Source organism: Dicentrarchus labrax, unplaced genomic scaffold (genome assembly GCF_905237075.1).
Source record: "Dicentrarchus labrax unplaced genomic scaffold, dlabrax2021, whole genome shotgun sequence".
NCBI lineage: Eukaryota > Metazoa > Chordata > Actinopteri > Moronidae > Dicentrarchus > Dicentrarchus labrax.
Window position 1 is genome coordinate 4,241,856 of NW_026136707.1, and position 20,238 is coordinate 4,262,093.

Sequence of the window (20,238 nt, forward strand, 5' to 3'; positions counted from 1 at the left end):
TTTCCAGCCTGTTCTGCTTGGGACACTTTAATGCCTGTTCTACTTCTGACCTTTCATTATATTTGCATGAGCTGTGAAAGTTCAACCAAAGAGGGAATTTCTGTTTCATATCAGACTCCTGAGGAGACACAACTGTCCAGGATAAAGAGGGGGAAAAACGCAACATTTTGAGAATTTATTTATTATTTATTTATCTTGCAAAATCACATCATCCCCTGTATCAGAATCAAGAGAATGGCCTTTACTTCAGACTGAACTTAATGACCCTGAACGTACCTCAGACTGGCTGACTGATTGCAGCAGTTGTAGTCCTTGTGTTTGCTCGCCACCTAGCGGGAACAGTTGGAAATTGGCACTTTAACACTTTTTAATCTGCCAGGGGCCATTTTGATCCGCACGGCGGTGTTACCACACGGCTGACTGGTGTGAGTAATGTGTAAGACATCAATAAACAAGAAAAGACACAAACATGGGAGAATAAACAAACAGCACCTTGAATTGGGCACGGGTGGTTGCAGCCAGAGCGCCCCCCCCCCAAAGCAACTTAACTGTGAGTATGATCTATGTTTAATTAAGCATTGCTATAATTTAATAACGTGTGTGAGACTCTCTTTAAACAAATCTGGCCTCATGTGTGTCTTTGTTTAAAAGAAGCAAACATGTTTTCTGTAATTTGATCCATATTCAAATGTGCATTTTTTTGGGTTTGTTTCTGGGTCTTACTGAGAAAAACAGTCTGCATTGTTTGTTTTCTTAGACGTATGACTGTAATCAGAGCCATGCTTGCTTTGCGTGAACAATAGTTTCCATCACACATTAAATTACATCCCGGATGTAAGAGGAGATGGCCCTCTGGATGTCACATCTGTCCTGCAGATGTGGTAGGCTATTTGTCCACTTTGGAGTTGGCTTCCAGTATTTTCAGCAAAGAGTATTGGAGACGTTATTTCCCAAATGTTCTAATTGTGTAATTTGTTGCAAGAAAATGTATGAATTTGTTTAGGAGGCGGAATTTGTATAGCACCCGCAGTGATATGTTATTCTAAAGAGGATTTATTTTTCAGAAGAGATGGTGTAATGTCCAATCCCCCCCCTCAGCAAACACACCACCAAAATTCTGTTAAGTTTGGTAAGGCAGAGACTAATAATCAATACAGATAAAGACAAGTTTAAGTGTTCGGCGCTGCTTTCTCGGGTTTGAAAAGTTTCCTCCACGGGTTTTCCTAAACTCGGCTGGTCCCTCTTGTTTGAGACCAATTAATGAGGCGGCTAAACTCATTAATTGGCCACTTAATTGGCCCCTGTAGCTGAGCGCGCTGCTTCCGCTGTCTTTTAGCGCACCGCCATCCCACCCTCCCTCCCTCCCTCCTCCCGCCAGACATCACAATCCCACCTTGTCACAGCGGTTTAGGGTCAGTCCCTCAGACGGGAAGGTGCTCTCGCCGTGGACCCCCGCTCCGCCACCTCTGGATCCACCTCTATCAGTATCTCCCTCCCACTCTATCTCGGTGTTTTATGTCTGCGTCACAACAAGTCGGTCGAGAGCGAGAGGCAGGGATGATGGCGTCTCTGGCGGCTTGATTCCGGTGCTGCTCTGACAAACCCGCCTTAATAGCATCAATAGGTGGTGGCGGAGAGGAGGAGGGGGGTGGGGGGGGATGATAGGGGAGCAAAAGCGACGGGGACATGACGAAACGGCATAACGGAGGACGGACAAACTAAGCAGAGAGACGGACGGACAGCCAGTCGCCTTCCCCCCCTCACCACCACCTCCTCCTCCTCCTCCTCCTCCTCCTCTCTGACGGCTTGACTGACACACACAGGCTCTTGGCACAGACAGGGACATACATGCACATCATCCACTTTTTGCAAACACGCAGGCTGCGCATCGGAGCAGGCAGTAATTGGGCAGCGGAGATCCACAGCAGATGAGAGCATTTCATGTCCAGCCTGCCCAGGAATCACTGTGACCCCGACGGAAAGGAGTTCGACTTGACAGGTACCCTTCACCGGCAAGCTTTACTGTACAATTTGCCTTTTTGATTCACAAAAGGCTACGTACACTGTTATGTCTCCTGCGTCTGTCTTGACTTGAGTGCATGCACTAGAACAAATGCTCAACGTGCAGAGATAATGCCTGCACAGTCATTTCATGCATCTATTCAAGTTTTTCAAGATGTTGGGAGAAGAAGAAGAAAACAGCAAAGTGCCTGGCAGATGCTTCAAGAAGCTGCACAGTGATCTTTGCTCATTCAATCAAACTGTATTGCAGCAGTCATCATGCAGTGTTTTAGTGTGTGTGTGTGTGTGTGTGTGTGTGTGTGTGTGTGTGTGTGTGTGGTTTCATGTGTGCAGTAATCATTTGTCTTGCTCTCTGGTTGTGTACTCACTCTCATCTTTCACTGTGGTGGATACAGGCTGTCGTTATGCTCTGGTCTAAAAGGAGGAGGAGGGTGGGTGGCGGGGGGGAGTAGGGGGGATTTTAACCCCTTTGCACCGAAGCCCGCCTGTCTGAGAGCCAGCCGAAACGCCGGGGCCATAAACCCCTCTGTCAGCAATGGCAGCAAAGTATTCAGCGAATAAATCGGATTTCCATTTCACATGAGCCCTGCTCTCTCTCTTCACTCCCCTCTCTGTCTCTCTCCTCAGGATGGGGGGAGTAAGTGAAGGAGATGATGTGTTGGCTCGATGGAGTGATGGACTACTGTACCTCGGCAATGTGAAAAGAGTAAGTGCATGTGGGAGTGTGTGTGTGACAGAAAGAGACTTGTGAGTGTGTGTGTGTGTGTGTGTGTGTGTGTATGTGTTCACTTGGATTTGAAAAGACTTCCATTTAGTTTTGTCAATCATTCTGCTCACCTGCTATCTCCCTCTCAGGTAGACGGAGTCAAGCAATGTTGTCTGGTGAGATTTGAGGACAACTCGGAGTTCTGGGTACTGAGAAAGGACATCCACTCATGTAAGAAAAACTCCTTTTTCTCTCTCTCTCTCTCTTTCCCCTCAGCTAGAAGAGTAAATAGCTTCCTGAGCACTTTGTATTTCTTGGGTTAAGAAAATGCTCATAGCTTGAGTTTTTGAATCCACAAATGCTCAGCTGAACTCAAACTAAAAGGTGTTTGTCTCCACTTTGAAACTTTGCTCGAGGAGCTGAAGGATGAGTTTTCTGATTCTTTCCCCTTGTGAGCTTAAAACTTTAAATTTTTTTGCACCTTTTTTCCTCAGGATCTGTGAATTGTCATCCAAGAATAAAGCAGAGACGAAATTATTATCACGTTCAAGGTTATGATGCTGAGTGCTCAGAGTATTCTGATCGGGGCACGTTGAGATGTAATTGGTATATTAGAGTCTATTTATGAATTTATTAGACTAATGACTCCAGGGAAATGGCACCCCCACTCCACCTTACATCAAGCAAAGGGGGAAGTTGGACGCTTGTTAGGACCAGGCTGAATATCCGCCCGTCAAATGAAGTGAAATCTAAAAGGGTGCAGGAGACACTGAAATCAATGAGGTGGCAAGGATGTGAATCAATATACATAAATTAATGCTGTTGACTGCTCTCTCTTTCTCTCTCTCTGTCTTCCTCTTTCACATTAACTTCCTCCCCTCCCCTGCCTCTCTCTGTCTTTCTGTGTTTGCCTCAGTCGCTGCTGGAGTGGAAGAAGTTTGCTGTATTTGTGACGCTCCGCCTCTTAAAGAACCCCTCATAAATTGTCTTAAATGTCGCCACGGTAAGGAAGCACGCCTGATCATATGCTGTCAAGCGGTGGCTCACCACCACCTCTTGCACTGACCTTGAAGATTTGACACAGTATGGTAAATAACAGTGTTGCTCTTAAAATAACAACGGCACAGAAAACCCTATCATAAATGATAGATATGAGTTGTTGCACCTGCATCCTGACTAGAATGAAAATGAGATAACCTTAGACATGGAACTTTCTTCATAGACTTAAATGCCACATGAGAGGTTTGCTTGGGCTAATTTGAAGATCACCTCCAGAGATATATTAAGAGATAAAAAAAAAATACTCTGCAATGCATTATAATTTATGTTTTTGTTTTTTCCACCAAAAAAAAGTTGAATTACGTAATTCAAAATCACACCTACTCCCTATCCCTCATTAAAAACACCCAACCTCTATGAATATGAAACTATTGTCGATTTGAAAAGTTTAACTTCTGAACGCAATATGTCTCCTACTTAACTGTAAAGTCCACTTTCAGTGTTTGTGCACTGGCTTCTAAACATGTTAATCATGCTCTAATGTGCACACATTCAAAACCTCATTTAAAGTGAGCACAAAGAAACTTTCCTCCGCCAGCAGATGGATGTGCAAACAGCCTTTTGGCGTCGAACTCTTCACATACAACATTAAACGAAAGTGCAAGTGCGTAGAAGTTTCACAAACACTCAGCACCAGGATGCACAAGCAGGAAAGAGCAACAGATTTTACCATCATGTCTTCACAGCTCAAACCGGGTTGCTGACAGCTTGTTTCGAGGGAAAAAGCAGAAAAAACATACTAGATGCAAATAGTATAGTAAAATGTTTTGCATGCTGCTGAAACAAACCAGCAGAGCACTAAACGTGGAGCTGCTCTGCCATTATTGTCACTCCGGCTGTCTGTCTTGAAAACACGAATTAAACGCTCTGCCTCCTCCTCCCATTACAGGTTATCATCCAGAGTGCCACACGCCAACCATCGAACCGGAAGCTGACAGCGATTCGTGGATATGTCGGCAATGTGTCTTTGCAGTCTCAACCAAGGTCAGGCTGCTAATCTCTCTGTCTCACACTCCGGGGAAAAAACATTCAGTGTGTAATATGGAAGAACTCCAGTGGAATACATCAGGCTTTACTGCCACTATACTGTTGTGTACAGCAGAAAATGGGTTTACTCGAGGCAAAAGCGCACTAATTCCCTCAGTATTGAGTTCAATATTAGATGTTCTACATTGTGTCCGAGAAATCATGAAGAATCAATAGTTATGAAGCTGAAAAATTACGCTGAAGTTGAGAGAAGTACATTTAAAGTCAATCAATCGCATGTGCTCCAGTTCTGTAGATATGAGATGAGAAAGGACCCAGTTAATTGTCAATCGGTCAATGTCCATATCTCATTGTCCAGACTTCCGCCGCTTCGGACAATATCTCTCACAGCTGACCTACAATAAAATGAGACGAATTGCTTTCTCCCCACCAAATGTGATCCGTCTCCCTCGCTGTTCTGACATGACAGTGATTTGAGGGGTCACCAGCCAATCAGTTCTGTCCTAAAATTGTGTTTTCAGAGAGGCGGGGCCCTCAAACGGGGACGCTTCGCCCGGCTCATGCAATTTATGAAACTCCGGCTTCCCTACCAGCTGTCGTCTTTAGACTGGGACCCGCAGCATCTGACCAATCAGCAACAGTGTTACTGCTACTGTGCCGGACCTGGAGAGTGAGTGACACTGCAGAGGCCAGTTTAAGTTTGAATGTACTGTTTGTGTATGCTCTTTAATATTAGGCATTTTCTCTCAAAGTCATCTTGCGGATTGTTTGCAAATTGCATGCAGCAAATGAGACGTGTCAGACAGTATTAGCGGTTTGAGCTTGCTCTTCTTGGAATGATATATGAGTGATGTTTACTGCATCATTTCAGATACTGTCAGGTGAGTTGTCAATAAAAAAAATGGTACATCAAACTATGTTTTAATCTTTTAATGCATTTGCTGTGTTTTCCATGCTTTACTGCTTTACTTGTGTTGCACTCTTTTGCTTAAAACAAACTGCCTATTACCGCAGCATCTTTAGTAAGGAGTTTACACCTGAAGACACATTTCATCTCAGAAAATGTGAACTGGCACACAGCATTCAGTCTTCCCTCAATAAAGCATAAATAGTCTGGTGACAAATGTTAGACACATGTATTCGTTCACGTATTTAAAGTCTCTTGATGTTTTCATGTCGGACTGCAGGTGGAACCTGAAGATGTTGCAGTGTGGAAGCTGTGGTCAGTGGTTCCACGAGGCCTGCACACAGTGTCTAACCAAGCCATTACTGTATGGAGACAGGTGCGTTACTGAGCATTGTTGTAAAAAGCTCTGGAGTCTTTATATTCACAATTATATTTTTGTCATTACAAATATAAAAGAAGTCTGGTAGGAATTTGGTATAGGTGACACACATTCTGACACCAAAACTCAGTGTATCTTAATATTTGGTAGAACTAGAGTGTGTCTGGATTTTGAAGCAGATATCAATATTTGAGAGTAAAAATAAATACATGCTACTCCAAATATATTGACTGATATCAGCTTTTTTACAGCACCATTTAAGATTTTTGGCACTGATCTCTCACATTTGGTCATTTAAGATTTATGGGTAATGATACTTATACTTTTAATCTTTTAATCTTTTACCAAGACAATGTTAAAAGCAAAGTAAATAAGTAAATATAAGATATAAGTACATTTTGAACACTAAATCATTCTAAATAATCCCCTTAAGAATTTGATGAACAACAATTCATTGTCTTTTTATACAGTAATCATACAGTGCATACAAACCTCACATCTTTACTCTCAAAGATATTCAGTTTACAATCATATAAAACAGAAAAACTGCTAATTTAAGAAGCTGGTACCAGTCAATGTCAATAAAAACAAACTATTATTCTATTATCAAAATTGTTGTTGATACATTTTCTGTCAATTGACTAAGAGATTAATCTACAAGTAGAAGATTCCAGTTTGATTAAGATAATCAGATGAAGACATCTACATGACAGCTTCACTTGTCAGAGAATTACCTTAATTAGCTTAAGACTAAATCATTAGTGCGCATGTTAATGTACTCACTGACTTGTGTTACAAGGACAATCAGCGCCTCACACACTCAGAGCGAAGGGACAGAGACAGACAACAGAGCAGACATATCGCCTCTCTGCTAGGAGTTCAGATATGATGTTGGGAGGATACGCAAGCTGCTGATCACAGTGCAGTCTGATAGGCTGCTTCTCACGCGTGTAATAAAATGTATCCATCCATTAAGTTATTATTGTCATTAACCATCTGTGTTAGCCGACTGAGTTCTACTCCCACCCTGACACCGTGTTATTGCCGAACCTGTCTGAAAAAAAAGGAGGGATTAGATTTAGATTGACAGTCTGGGAGAGTGAGGCCGGATTGGTACAACATCTGCTGAGCAGGTGATGGAGGAAGAGTGAAGACTGACTTCACAGTTGGAATAGCAAGCATGTGCCGCCGTCATACTGTGTCTGCTCTTCATCTTTTTCAATGACCTTCAGCGAACACAAGCATATAGAAGGACAGATGCACGTAATGTTGTTGTGGTGTGAGTTTCAGGGTCACCCAGAACACAATCTTACGAGGAAACAGATACACCTGTCTGTTTATTTCCAATTCAGATTGATTTGTATGATGAAATGTCTAGAGAAGAGAGACTGCAAGTAAAGGGGGGGGCACAGTGTGTATGATACAATTGGACTAAATGATAAGTGTGCAAGGTGGAAAATAAACTTGGACAAAATGCTAATATGCTTTAAAAGAAGAGATTGTGCAAGTGAGGATGAAAATGAAAGACATTTAAGATGTTTTTGAAACTAAATGACAAATGATAACTCATCAAGGAAGAGAAAAATACACTTTTATTCAGAGTAAATGACTTCACAGTCACATGATGCCTTTCTGAATTTTTCTCCCATGTGTTTGTTTATAGGTTTTATCAGTTCCAGTGCTCAGTATGTACAAAGGGGCCAGAGACCATCCAAAGACTACCCATGACCTGGTGATGTTTACAGCAAAACCTTTTAACCACTTAAAGTTTACACAGTGGTTATAGAAATAACATCAGGCGTTAACGCTAATTTCTTGTTTTTCTTCTTCAATCAGATTTTAAGAAAAAAGTCATTTTTCAGTACATACAGTCCAATTCTAGTAAGAGACACAACACAGACTGATATTGCAAAATGTAATTAAAAAAATGTGGTATATCAAACTAGACACACAAATGTTGGAAAACATTCGGAAATATGTAAAAGTATATGTTTTATGTCTTCTTTACCTGTTTCTTATCATCTAATTTGTGCTATATTTTAATTTTAAATGCAGGGTGGATTTGGCTCATTTAGTGCTCTACCATCTCTCGCTGTGCTGCAAGAGGAAATACTTTGATTTTGACCATGAAATCCTGTCCTTCACCAATGAGAATTGGGAGTCGTTGCTCCTAGGCGCGGTATTGATATTTCCTCGTTTTAAGCACCATGATGAAATGATGTGAAATGCTGCCAGCCCTTTTGCATTTGAGACTTAAAGCCTATTAACCACCATTAAAGTTAAATTTAATGTTTAAAAAAAAGTATGACCTTTACGTAAGCTTAAAGGGGAACACCACTAAGTTAAATAATTGCAGATGACATTGTGCGTTTTTATGATCTAGACAATGGTTCCCAACCTTTTTTGGCTGACGTACCCCCACAGGCCTACCTGATGAGACCAAGCACCAATCACCATCCGTCATGTTCCATCAAATGTGGTCATTTTAGTTAGTGTTTAGTTTTAAATTGGATGTAATTACTGTTACTTACGGTTGTATAAAAATTTATACTGTTACAATATTGTTTCATATAATTGATTAGGTTGGTCTGGTCTGCATTCGTACTGCCACTACTCTACTATTTATCCATCTTTTAGCTATTTCTTTTAGTTAACGGTTTCAACTGCTTATCAATTAAAGCTGGAGTGCGCAACTTTTACACTGTTCAAGCCCTTGGCAAACAAGTTCAAACAATACTGATTAAGCTTATCACTGCCAGGTAAATCGCTCTGAATTTCACACTATGCAGGAGTTTTTAAATCTGGAATCTGTGGCGACATTCCCGCACTGGTGCACTCGTACTAATGCGTTTTACACCAACCAGCACTGATTGGTTTGTAGGGACACAGTAGGGGTATGGTGGAGGTGTATGTCGTAAGCATACGCAAATAGTGTTAGTGTTATTACTGTCACTGCCAGAAGGGGGAGCCAAAAGTTCCTTACTGTAGCTTTACTGTCTATTTCAGCTATTTATGCAATATTTTTAGCTCAGCTATTCCACAATCTCTGGTGATTGAAGTACCACCTGTGGGACAAGCACACCTGGTTGGGAATCATGATCTAGGACACTCTCAGCAGCATTTATAAACATGAATGAGTTTTGACAAATCCTCAAACTAGAGTGCTATGGCTCAAAGTTGTGACACCATCTGGTTTAAAGTCTAAAGTTGCTCCACAGAGAATAAACAGGAAGATAAAAGTGGAGGTGACTGAGAGAGACACCAGGGGGATTTTTTTGAGCATTTCCTGTACATCTATCTGAGGTTTTGGGTTCTCCTTTAAGCTGCTTTTAAAAGACATTTTGAAATGTTTGTCCTGTCATAACATGACAGCGGGGGGATTTTAAGCCATGTAGCTGCAACAAGTAGTTTTCTGTATTAACACTATTGCTGTCAGCCACTGTAAAAGAAAATTATTGTATGCATTAAAGGTTTTCTGTCTGATGGCCGTCCACTGTGTAAACACAGCTTTGATTTTTCATTCCTGTCTGTCCTCTAGCTCTCTGACACGCCAAGGCAAGACCGCTGTCACAATCTCCTCAACGCTCTGAACTCCCACAAGGACAGGTAAGTCATCGCATATGATGAGAAGAATAAACACCGACCACACATGACTGGATTGATGAGTAGTGCTCCATGAATAGATGGGTCTTCTTAGTGCTCTTTAGTTCTGTAAATTCTTTTTTTTTTAAAGAGAACTCAGAATTTCTCTAGGCCAGGTCTGCTCTAATTATATATACTTAATTACACAGTCACTACCTTGAAACTAACTACCTGAAATGTTCCTGAGTCTACTTTTCCATCAGGAGAAAGAGTACATTTTGTTGCACAATGTTGAATTCATTATTAGCATCAAAGAGGAGTAATAAAAAAATACACCTACAGAAGGGGATGATACATTTTAAGAACCAACACCAGGCTGTACAAGCTGTTTCTTTGATGTCCCACCAGGTTTGTCTCTGGCAAGGAGATCAAGAAGAAGAAGTGTCTTTTTGGACTTCAGGTCCGGGCCCCACCTCCGCTGACGTCCGATTCGTCGCCCCTCATCACCGACCCACCTATCAACATCACGCACCGGAGAAGGTCAGAGTAAGGACAACGTCTCTCTTCTCAGCCCTTATCTCAATAAGAGCTCTGGGACTCCCACAGGGCATATAGTCATTATGCATGAACAATTAACTTTAGGAATCAAAGGACTGCAATTTTCATATGCCAGCAAAAGTATCAGTGTCTTAATAATCTCCTAAAAGAGTATAAAACCCCCCTGTGTGCTTACGTTTGTACATCTGTAAGTGTGTGTGTGTGTGTGTGTGTGTGCACGTGTCGTGTAGTCTGCAGATTTCATAGACACGCTTTTCATTTTAAAGCATTTGTAGCATTTAGCTGGTGCTTATTCAGACTAAATGACAATGAAATAATTTGCAGAGGAGCAGTCTTAGGGAAGTGAAGTGATTGGGGGTGGTGGGTTTTACAAAGAAATCTGATTATTTGACTGAAACAAAAGTATATACATATATATATATATATGATAAATATATATATGACAAGTCATTCATATCTACAAGCTGCAAAGAGACACTGATCTTATTGGCTGGAATCACTTCACTGCTCTTTCTGAGTTGTTCGATGAATAGAGTGAAGTCAGTTTGCTTCCTACCAAATGGACAGTGTTCAAACGATCACATCAGAGGCAATAAGTATTAGTTTATCCAATTCCAGAGATATCCGCAGTCCAAATGTATAGTTTCTATATACTGACACTGTCTTCTATGACCCAGACTAAACCCAGAGTTCTAAAATTAATGGGCAGGATTATCATTAAAATAGCTGTAGATATTCACAGTCCACAGAGGCTGAACACTCAGTGAGCTTTCCTCTAGCTTTCCTCAAATCAAATGATCATCTTTGAATGCAAAATACTACAAACGGGTCTTCAATGAATTCCCATTTGCACACAAGAAATGTCCAAGTCTACTGTAAATGGCAGATTGTAACAGAATGTAATGCTCTCCAGAGGGTAAACATTTTCCATCTCAGACACCACCTTATCTTTTGCATCACCCTCAGGCCAAAATGTCAACTTTATACACAAGATGTCTCACACTCAAGTGGCCAGATTGTCCTGCAATTTGCTGAACACGTTCACTTATGAGGAAAAATCCTTTTGATCTTAAAGACTCTTTTCTTCAGCATCGCCCCCAGGACAAAATATACATTTAAATTCCTACTACCCGTACGGCTCCAATTATAGCAGAATGAAGAGTATGTTGTTCATTCCACTCAGCATTATCGAATTTTGTGTTGTGATGGACATTTCAGCCTCTAGGGGTTACTTTGTGGGTTTTAGACCTCCAGTCTTCTTTATATAAACAAGTCGGAAGACAAGCTGCGGAAGACAAGTTCAGTTTCAAGCATAGCAGAGTAGATAGTGAATGAGGGAAATCTGGGGAGAACAAGATATACAGTGTTTATGTTATTTTTTCCCTGCTAATGATGTTTGGGCTCATGTATATGTAAAATCTGTTACTAATATAAAACATCTAAATCATTCAGTATATCATCTCACCGCTCTCATCCTCTTGTATTTTACACCTCTCAGTAGGCTTTTATGGAAGCAAACTAATAAACTCAGCATTGCACACTGGGACTGTATCTGTGTGTTTATGCTTGTATATTAATTTTTGTGTGTTTTTGTTCTTTTCAGCCCGTTGTCACTACCCTGCCAGAGGAGAGTGGGGGGGACAGATTCGCGTAAATCAAAGCGTCGCATCATGGAGACACAGGTCAGTGCCTCTGTCTCCAACTCAGGGTGAGGAGGGAGGTCTGGGCCACAAAACCTCTTTGATTATTTTTTTCCTTTTTTTCTTTTCTTATGCAGCCAGGTAAACAGCTCTCTGCGATCCAAATAACCTGTCAGTCAGACGCTGTGATGAAGGTTCATTTCGCAGTCTAGATCAGTCTGCGTGTCTTTTAACACCCAGTGCAGCTCAGTGCCTCAGTATTTTTTCTTTCCCCTTTTTGCTGTATGTTTAATGCCTGCTGATGCTTTAGAGTCTATGGTTAGAGTAAAGGTAGCGTGTGAGAGATGAAGTGTCGCGTGTTTGGCTCAGTTAAAATGTATAATTCAAATGCAAACTTGGCTGCACAAAAAACCCGCTCATGTATTTCATCAGCATCTGCAGTTCAGCACCGCATTTATCATGATCATCAAACCCAATTCCCAGGGGATCGCATTGAAACAGGCAACATCACATGTGGCAGTTACTATTTTTACACAGCATTCTTAACCGAGAATGCTCATTGTAGTGTGTCCTCCTACACAACACTCTGATCTGTGTACGTGCACATACAGTAATCCTGGAACAATACGCTCCACAGAGCACTCGTTTTCACTCTGGCACATCCAGGGCCCATTGTGCCCCTCTGATTGATGCTAATCTCCATCCGTCTTGGAGGAGCAGGTTTGTTGTAGTGGGGAAAGTGAGATGGGAAGGAATGCTGATATGCATAGCCTGGGATCACTTCCAAGTGCACTTTGCAGTCGATTACAGTTTGGCCAGGTGGCGCTGGCACCTTGACAGTGCAGCATTGACAGAGCACATCCATTTAAAGGCACAGACGTCGACTAAGGCCACTGAATAATAATCTCCCATCCTAATAGTAATGCTAGAGAAGGGAATGATAATGGCCCAAGCGTGGTGCCATATGTCACAGTCCCGTGATGAGAAATGCAAAAACCTTTAGGTGGCAGCCCCCCAGATGACGTTTCCAGTGATTGATTGTTCTGATGATGCTCTGATGTTTTTACTTTTCATGGATTCTGAGTCGGAGAGCTGCCTCGCTTAACCAGCCAGCTCCATGAGATGTGAGGTGATACATTTAAGCGGGACATCCTACGGCTGTGTCTGATGAGCCTTGATGATGTGACTCACATCCATTAATGCTAGTAGTGTGGATTTATAGACATATCTGCCCACATCTGTCCTCGGGCAAATGAGAAACATGGAATTCGAGCGCCTGTGTGTTTTGTTTTATTTTAAAAATGCAGAAATATACAAAATGTATATCAACTCAGTTTAAAATGTTTTCATTATGTAAAACCTTCTAGACGTATTTATTACGAAACTGTGCATTCCGTGTGTAGCATTAACTTCATGCATGTCTGAGCACAGAGGTATCAGAGCTTGATTGACTCCTGTGATGTTATTGGCATCCAGACAAGTTGATCTGTGTGTGTCTCCTGTGCCCAGGCTTGTCCACCCCCAGTTGCTGCCAACCCCATTGAGCTACTGCCATGTTGCCATGGCTACATGGGAGGGGCCAGCCTTTACAACTCCAGGAAGTCAGAGGAGGAGCTTAGTTTGAGGTAAGGGGTGTAGTACCATTGTGGTTTCTGTACTGGTATATTATTGAGAGGTATGAGAAGAGTGAAAGGATGACCTGTAACGTATAGCTGTAATGCGTTGAGTGGGGGGCAATGCACTTTCAACCAAACCGCTGACATTTTTTTTAAAACTGCCTTTGAATTTTAGTATTTTGTTCATGCACAGGATGTCTAAGTTTTGTCCCTGACCTTGACTTTCCCGCAGATCTTACAGTGCTTCTGATAATAGATTATAGTGTGATGTGACAAAAAAGCACCATCAGCACCCTGTCTTGCATATGAAGTAATATGCTGCAGATATTGTAGGTTTTGAGATATCCACCTCAGATACATTTTTCAATCACGTGATCAGTTATTGGGGTGATATCAGAGGTCTTATCAGAAGATATCTGGAAACTTAAGTAAATAAACTCAAAATCAAAACTCAAAATGACTAGGTATCACAGGGGGAAAGTTGAAAAACATGTTTTTTTTATACTGTTATGAAACAGAGCTAGATGGAAATATATTTAATTTTACATAAAAGTTGTAAATCAACCAAGTGTGTCTCGTCCACAGCTCTCCACCCAAGCGGATGTATGCCCTGTACCACACCTCGTACAATGGAAATACTGCACTCTCCAGGAGCCTCCATCACTACAACAGGTTTTACTCATCTATCATCCTCATTTCTAGTAACTCCTGCTGGACATTTATATAGTCACATGTGGAAGCTGCTCTGTTCAACCACAATATTTTACTGTCGGCAGCTGTGTGGCTCCATTGAGTTCCCCTGCTTTTTTGCGATTGTACTGTTCCAGAAACAAGTTAAACAGACAGAATTATTTAACGTATCAGATGCTCTGCGGTTGCTTGTAGCACCAACTGACCCTTCAGTTGCTGTCTTTGAGCCCTAGCTCTTGAAGACGTTTTTCACCAGGACATTTCGACAGTTAAACAGCTCATTTTCTTCAGTTTTTATATTTTCCTCCACATTACCTAAAGTATCATTGGCTGTAAAAAAGAATATATTTTTTGGAGATATATCTTTAGCATTAAACACTTTGAGTTGCAAGCAGATTTGTGAGTCCTTAAAAACACTTATCACCATTACAGTCATTGCTACATATTAGTAATATATAATTTATATTCTGATTCTGATTTGGCAAACTTCTACAAACAGTACACTGTGTGTCCCTGTTGATGAGGTCCAACATTAGATCACTGTATGCAATCAAAACATGTTATCAGAAGATGATTTTGGCCTCGTTTGGACCTTCTTGAGTTGTCTTGTGATTGTGTTTTTCAGAAGTCATATATTGAAATGCTGATCAACTGTCAAGCCCTACTAATTGTTATTCAGGAATATAACTCACCTTGGGAGTAGTACTTACTATTGGGATTGATGACTTTGTGTTCAACCTGCATTAATTGACTTTTTGGGCCACTTGGGGGCAGCGTAAACACAGTATTGATTTATTATCACCTTATAAAGGTGATATGGGGAACATGTTAGCAAAGATTTACCTATTTACACATCCAGCAGACATGGATGCAAAATTAGCATTCATTTGGATTTGTGTGTCTGGACAACCGACAAACGCAAGTCCAATATCCACTCTCCATTTAGCTCTGTCTTAGTCCAGCTCTTGAAGGAAATATTCTGCCTCTTTAGCTACGTTCACCAGCAAGCATTAATTTTGTCCGTCTGCTGTTTGGTGCTGGGCAGGTAGTGGACCGCGGGTTTTTATCGCTTTGTGCTGAAAACGGCAGGAAACGAGATTGATGATAGCAGTGCGAGTGAACCAAAACAGTTAAGTTGCAGCCGTGAAACCAAAACAATGTCCCAAAAGATGCTAAAATGCGTTGTAGACCTGAGAGGCACTGCAGAGTTCGATGATTTTATGTGGTTTCATCACTACGAGTGAACCCTTTCACCTTACACATAGTCATTTGATACATAAAAACATCGATTAGAGCACCTTTAAAGGTCCAGTGTGTAACATTTTGCAGGCTCTATTGGCAGAAATGGAATATAATATGGACAACTGTGTTTTCATTATAGTGTATAATCACCTGAGTATAGAAATAATTATGTTTTTAAGTATGCTGTTACCTTAGAATGAGATGTTTGTATCTAATGACACTACGTTGCGGCCACCATAGTTTCTCCTTCGTACTTGGAAGGGGAGGGTGAAGCCATAGAGCTGCAATAACAACACTAGATTCGACTAATTCCCACTTAAGTCCACTTTGGTAGAAGAAGCAGTGGTAGAAACTGTATGTTAATGTATGTTTCTTCATAAATAAAACCTTTATATATACATTTACAAATAATACATTTGAATGAGATGGTTCCTGACTCCTGTGCTTGTCTCTATCTCTTTTCCTAGCGTGGAGGACACCTGCAGATTACCACCACCTTGCTTCCCATACCCCCTCAACTCCAATGGCAGCCATCACCACCAGCACCTCCACCAGCACCATCACAGCCACCAACATAACCACCAACATAACCACCAACACAACCACCAACACAACCACCAACATAACCACCAACACAACCACCAACACAACCACCAACACCAGCAGGGGCAAAAACAGCTGGAGCCCCTCATCCTGCGGGATCTGCCCCCTTACCAGGCCGGCATGGGCGGAGGAGGTGGTGCAGGTGGAGGAGGCGGAGGGGGAGGAGGTGGCGGCGGCGGTGGAGGTGTGGTAGTTGGAGGTGGGGATGGGACAGTGGCCAGGAGCTGGGGAGGAGGGGAGGCGGTGAGGATCTTGGCGAGACGTGTCACGCCAGACGGGAAGGTGCAGTACCTTGTGGAGTGGGAAAATGTGAGTTTATACTGACACAAAGAGAGTAAACACGAGACGCAATGACTGTTTTGCAGTTGCCACAGGAATACTGTGTATGTAATATGTGGCAGTGTTTAAAGTACAAACAAAACAGAAAGAAAAAAAAATTCCTACACGTTGCAAATCCAGGTTGCTCTCATAGTATCACCTCTATTCTACATCATTATAGCTCACTACTCGTTACTAAATGTCCCTCTTTGCTAGTGTTTCTCTGATATTTGTACTGTTAACTTTGGAATATGCCTTTGCATTTATCATGTTTTACAGTGATGAGGGAAGATATTTAAACCTCCTTATTACTTGTAAATCTTTGGGCCACATCAAGAAGAACGTGTCTTTGATTGTACTCATATCTGGAACAGTGTAGTACTTAAGAAAAGATAGATTACTGCTTTTTCATTGCAAAAGTAAGAACAGAAAAAAGAAATACTGAGAAGGTTTAAAGTGTTATTTAATCTGTTACTTTGATTTGTTATGTTATTCTACATGAATACAAATTTTTAGTTTGTCATTCAGACTACATGCGGCTAATTTAAAGTAATAGGTTGACATTTTAGGAAACACTCTTGTTTATTTTCTTTCCGAGAGTAAGATTAGAAGACTGATACCTCTCTCATGTCTGTATGGTAAATATGGAGAGTCAGTTTAGTATAAAGACTGGAAGCAGGGGGAAACAGCTACCCTGGCTCTGTACAAAGGCCTTTCAGTACTTCTAAAGCTCACAAATAAACAGTGATTTGTTTTGTGATCATGCCCTGGATAAGACAACAGGAAGTCACTGCAAGAAATAGTCCTACCTGTTTCCTCCTGCTTAGTCTTGATGCTAAGCTAAGCTAACCATCTCCTGGCTGTATCTTCATATGTAATGGACAGACATGAAAGTGGTCTTGATCTTCTTTGACAACTTTGTACAAGAAAGCAAATAAGCATATTTTCCCAAAATGTGGAACCATTTCTTTAAGAAAAAAGATAAATAAGTCAGCTTGATATGAGTTACCTTTTTTCAAATTAAAATAATTTACATTTATTTTAATGTTTTTCCAGCATTTCAATGACTACATTTTAATGTGTAGTTTGACCTTACTTTGTATTGAATTATAATCATTCAAATGTTGTTGAAACACTGATTGTCTGAGTGTCTGAGTGTCAAAAATTGTTCACTTTTCAAACCAAATTCAGCCCAGTTATAGTCTAGAGCAAGGGTTGACAATCTTTACTATCAAACAAGCCATTTCTGACCCAAAACATTATAATAATCTGCCACAAAACTTGATTATAATGTTCATTTCTCACCACAGATCAAGCACATCGGTAAAGTGGCAGTGCTGATGGTGAGAGCAAATGAATCTGCCCATGCACTATGAAATTCTCTATTTTACTTTTCTTTTTTGGATTTGGAATCTATTGCTAGCTTATCTAGGGAGACTGAAGACTAGGAGCCACCTCTATTGAGGAAAAGGCACCACGGTGTAATGGCATTTTTACAATTGGAGAATGTAAGAATCACCTTAGGCCTACAACAATGATAAAAGAGAGTAAAAATGTTAAAAAATAATTTATTTTATTAATTTCCACATAATTTTTTGCTAAAGCCGCAGGGAGCCTCGGGAGATCGGCAAAAGGCCGCTGCAGGTGGCCCTAGTGTCTAGACATCTAGACATTTAATTGTGGGTACTTCAAAAAGTAACGTTTCCCAGCATTTGATACCCAAGGGGTGAGTAAGCAAAACAGCCGGTAGCCAACACCACACTTCCATCATCCTTCACTGTAATAATTGCTCATTCATCAACTGACGGTTAATGTTCACGTGGAGTTCAGTGAGAAAATTAGCCCAGAAATTAACAGTGATGAATGGTCCCTCATCAGAGAGAGGCATGACGACAGCTGGGTGGTGGCTACTGGCTGCTCATGAAAAAGCAGTAACCTTTTATTGGCAAGGAAGAGACAGAGCAGTGCAGCATGTCTTATACAATATTTTGTACGCCACACAGATGGTGGTTTAATGCCCTGCTTAAGGGCACTTTGACAGTAGTGGTTGAGAGATTCCAGCTAAAGGCTCCCAGCGCTTTCATCTACTCAGACACCAGCTTGTCTGAGTTTGGCTTCATGAAAAAATAAATTCTCTGGAGGTTTTCATATTTTTTCCTCATCGCAGTATGTTAATAAGAGATTGTATACATGTTATTACGGGGTTACTTATTTGTTATGTTAGATTTTGTCATAATTTACATTTAGACTACTGTATGTATTAGAAATAGGAGCCACAAGAGGGCTTTTGTTTTATAGATAGAATTATATATTCACAATATATTGCTATGATCAAATAACTTTATTTTATTTTTTTGACGTGGTTGCATAGTGCCTATATGGGTTGCGTACCTGCTGATTGGTCTGCTGACCCGAGTCGACCAATCAGACCACAGACAGATGAGCGAGGCCATATTGCCACTAAATAAGAGTATGGCTTTTTATCAAGTTGACAGATACTGTACAACTACATGGGTAAACAAGGACCACTTATAATGTTGAGTAGAGTTTTTTTTAATCAGAAACAGACTGTGATGTTACTGTACATTCCAAACAAACAACAAAAAAGAAATATATATGTTACTGAAATGTCTGTTTGAAGTCATCAGAATGGAAATTACGTTGAAAGAACGGGTTTTTTTTCTTTTGTTTTTCGATGAGTGTTAAATGTCATAAAGATCAGCTAAAGGTCCAGCCGCTCTACAGCTGGCGTTCAGTTTCATGTCGTGGGGAGTTCAATCCTTGCGTTCAAAGTAACAGTACAGAAGAGAAGACACTGATAGGCCCAACTCCTAACTCAAACCCATAATATCTTCCAGGGTCTAACAGTCTATAATTTAAAAGGTACAACATGGCATTAAGCACGAATTCATAAGTCAAGGCTCGACTGATCTTCTCAGATGTGTTTATAGACTCAAGTGAGGTGCTGAAGTTGGATTTTATCTTTGTGCAAACAGGTTACACAAATCTAGAATACTGTGGTGCAAGTTTCAGAGTTTATATTTTATACAGAGGTTTATTTCAGCAATCTGTTGCGATAAAACGTCCACAACATTTACATTTATCAGTTTTGTCTTTGAAGAAAGACTGTATTACAGGTTTAGTTGAAAAAAGCAAAAGACAAATACAGCATTTATACTGTTATGATCAAACCAATGCAAAATTCTCAGATTTTATTTAAGTACCGACCTCTCTGTTGAACTATCTCCTGCACCTTTTGCGTACATTTCAGGCCAGTGAAATGATGTTGCATTGCAATTTTCATCCTCCTCAGTGACTATTTGACTGTAGTTTATTAGGAAGGCGTGTGTTGAACCTTTCTAGGCGATGGTGATGAATGTATTTGTGTGTTTTCTATGGTATGTCTATACCCGTCAAGTGCTTGTTATAGGTTGTACCCTTGGTGGAACTCAAATTGATAAGTTTAAAAACAAAATAGGAGGAAATAAAGACATCAACATTGAGGAATAACATTTATTTTGGGAGAGGTAGTCTTCTTTTTTTTGGATTAGTAGTCAAGTCCAAGTTCAGTTTGATGTATTTTTGGAGAAATTACGTTTGTACATGTATACTCTGCGTTGACACCTAGTATGTAACATGAATAATAAAAAAAGTTTCACCTCGTACAATGTGTTTCTCATCTATTAGTACATATAGATTATCATTAATTTAATAGTTGTCTTACAGTCCACTTATTTCTTTCAGTATCTATCCATCTGTCTGTATTTTCTATTTTTCAAATTAAAATATAACTGACCCTGTTGTGTTTTATAAGTACGATATTTGCTCTTTCAAAACCACAGCCATTGAGCGTATCACTGTCAAAATGTGGTTGATGTTTGCTTAAGTGCTGCATTTCGAGCCAAGCACAAACCAGGATCGTGAACTCT

At 40.7% G+C, this 20,238-nt stretch overlaps 1 protein-coding gene across 3 annotated transcripts; it reads left to right on the top strand.

The window, feature by feature from the left end:
* The first annotated feature begins 274 nt into the window (after positions 1–274).
* On the top strand, positions 275–19,977 carry phf1 (PHD finger protein 1). 3 transcript variants are annotated; one of them, XM_051407725.1, is made up of 16 exons: positions 276–550; positions 1,881–1,999; positions 2,650–2,728; positions 2,878–2,959; positions 3,645–3,731; positions 4,677–4,771; positions 5,296–5,444; positions 5,962–6,057; positions 7,724–7,792; positions 8,116–8,239; positions 9,599–9,666; positions 10,051–10,188; positions 11,804–11,882; positions 13,350–13,465; positions 14,042–14,128; positions 15,856–19,977. In XM_051407725.1, exons 3-16 carry the CDS (start codon positions 2,651–2,653, stop codon positions 16,313–16,315), a joined length of 1,728 nt encoding a protein of 575 aa, XP_051263685.1. In that variant the 5' UTR covers positions 276–550; positions 1,881–1,999; position 2,650; the 3' UTR covers positions 16,316–19,977. The 3 variants fall into 3 exon arrangements, with proteins under 3 accessions (XP_051263686.1, XP_051263685.1, XP_051263688.1); XM_051407726.1 differs by lacking the exon at positions 1,881–1,999 and having other exon boundaries at positions 275–550; XM_051407728.1 differs by lacking the exon at positions 276–550 and having other exon boundaries at positions 1,645–1,999; positions 10,051–10,182.
* Positions 19,978–20,238: the final 261 nt, after the last annotated feature.